Here is a 2425-nt window from a genome sequence, read left to right on the forward strand (position 1 = left end):
TTGAAACAAGAACTACTATCAAACCCTATGGAGAATCGCTTCAAAATGCGTTTCTATCGCATGTTTCAATCATCCCTCACCTCGTGCAAATCTAAAAACACCATCGACGACGTTGATGATCCCACTTTTATTCCTAAGACAAACAGTCATCAACGCTCTAAGTTAATCGAGCATTTCTTGCCGCCTCCTCGTCCATTTCCATTCATGTGCAGACCAAAATGGCCTGAAAGATTATCCGAGGAGCGAAAATGTCTTCTTGTTTCTACTGAAATCGAGGGTCGAAAGTGCCCTCCAGTATCCCCCACTTCACCTTTCAATACACCCTACGAGTTCCAAAAAAATTATTCAGAGAAGAAGACTAGAAAGAGCTCAAACAAGAAGGAGAATTCGAGGACTAAAAAGTTCGATTTTTCAGAATATCGTGACAAAGAAGAATTCACTACTGAAAAACGCTGCATCAGCAACGGATTAAAGGCCGGGGCTCAGTCGAGAAGAGCTCAAAAGAAGATTTTTAAGGAGGGTTTAATGCCGTTACAAGGAGGGGTTAAAGATAGCTTAGCAGTGGTGAGGCGTTCGAGCGATCCATATTCTGATTTTAGAACATCAATGGTGGAAATGATTGTGGAGAAGCAGATTTTTACAGCAAAAGAACTTGAGAATTTGTTGCAGTGTTTTCTATCTTTGAATTCATATCATCATCATAGGGTCATTATTCAAGTTTTCTCTGATATTTGGGAAGCTTTGTTTGTGTCTCATGTGTAATTTGACTTTGTAATTTACGTGCAATTTGGCTATATTTGACCGCCTTCTTGTTCATTTGGCACGATAATATTTGAAAAAGAAAAACCCTTTATCGAGACTAATTGTAATGTTCTATGGATTTTTTCTATCTACCGATACTCAACTTAAGTGTCTCCTTAGTTTGAATCGCTGGAGATGTCGTTATTAGAATGAAAAACTATCCGAAAATGAAATTATCGAAGGATGAAAAAGGCAAGGGGCAATAAAGCAACTCGACCGGCCTAATTGAAGTGGAAAACAACTATTTCTTTGATTTTCAATCCCTAATCACCTAAGGAATTACTGTATATTATTCAACTAATAATACGAGGGAAATTTTTATTATATTAGGATTAGGATTTAGGAAAGAATGGTGAAATGTCTTGCTCTAAGGATTTTGGCTTCATGCCTATGGACAAATAATTCAAACTATAAAATTAAGTTAAGAAATTACAAAATAAGTAAGTATGATATTATGAGTTAGGTACGTCTATATTGTAATGTTATTCACCAAATCCAATGAATTAAAACAAAATATTCGTCGGCTAACAAACAGCCTGTCGTTAATTGACTTAATTCCTGTTGGCTATAACACAATACTAATAAGGTAAAAGGTTTTAATTTAAGACATAAGATGACAAATTCTAATGAGCTGTACATTTTATATGTATATAGAAATTAGAAACAAAAGGCAGGAGAGATTTGAATGGTCTGAATATAGAGTTTTGGGTTTGGAGCCACTTTTTAATTGACAAAAAGCTTTGATAGTGAGATTTCATTTGTCAACAGATATAATTGTTTCATTATAATCTTTGTGACAGGTTTTGTTTGATTGTGCAGCATAATTCAGTTATAATTTAGACCCTAAGATTAGGTACAATTTTTTTTTTTTTTTTTAATCGTTGAACGCACTAAGAGAACGGGTAATTGGGCTTTTGAAAAGTCAAAATCTGCTATGTAGATTAGAAAACTACTTATGAATATGTTCGGATAATTTTTGAAAAGCATTTTGTTTAGTTAAATGAGCTTTTAAAGGAAGTTGAGATAAAGTATCTTCTTAATTAAGCTCTTCTACAAGAAGCAAAAGCCCTTTCAAACGAGATCTAAGTGCATGTTTAGTATTAATTTTTCATCCCAAAAAATCAAATTTTTTGACTGTTATTTCCTTAAGCCAGCTGTCGTTTTTTATTTCCTCTCTCACAGATAGAACTCACTTTTTTCCTCTAACAGTCAAAAAATCAATTTTCATAATCACTACCGAACAAGCACCTAAATATGTTTAAAAAGTATGCAATCATCCAACATTAACAACTAGAAGATGGTTGCTAGAGGTTGAAATTTTAGAAGTTCATAAGCCCATATATCTTTGACTCCCATTACTTAAAACTAATTTTTTTTCTCCTCTGAATTCATTTTCAATTACACATTCTATGAAATTCATATTTTTTAATCAATTTTTTAACTACACATTTCACCGATTTTTATTAAACTATACTAAAATTTAATTTTTATCCAAACCAAACAAGGACTAAATGTTATAACAAAAGCTAGAAGACTGGGTAATACTCAAATTTCACTCAAATATTTTTGTCTAACTTGAGGAGAGTAAAATTCCCTTCCATTAATTTTTAAGTTTTCTATTTTC

At 32.8% G+C, this 2425-nt stretch overlaps 1 protein-coding gene across 1 annotated transcript; it reads left to right on the forward strand.

The window, feature by feature from the left end:
* The first annotated feature begins 45 nt into the window (after positions 1–45).
* On the forward strand, positions 46–762 carry LOC111408556 (transcription repressor OFP8-like). The gene has a single exon (XM_023038302.1). The coding sequence runs from the start codon at positions 46–48 to the stop codon at positions 760–762; it is 717 nt and encodes a 238-aa protein (XP_022894070.1).
* Positions 763–2425: the final 1663 nt, after the last annotated feature.

Source organism: Olea europaea, chromosome 13 (assembly GCF_002742605.1).
Source record: "Olea europaea var. sylvestris chromosome 13, O_europaea_v1, whole genome shotgun sequence".
NCBI classification, from domain to species: Eukaryota; Viridiplantae; Streptophyta; class Magnoliopsida; order Lamiales; family Oleaceae; genus Olea; species Olea europaea.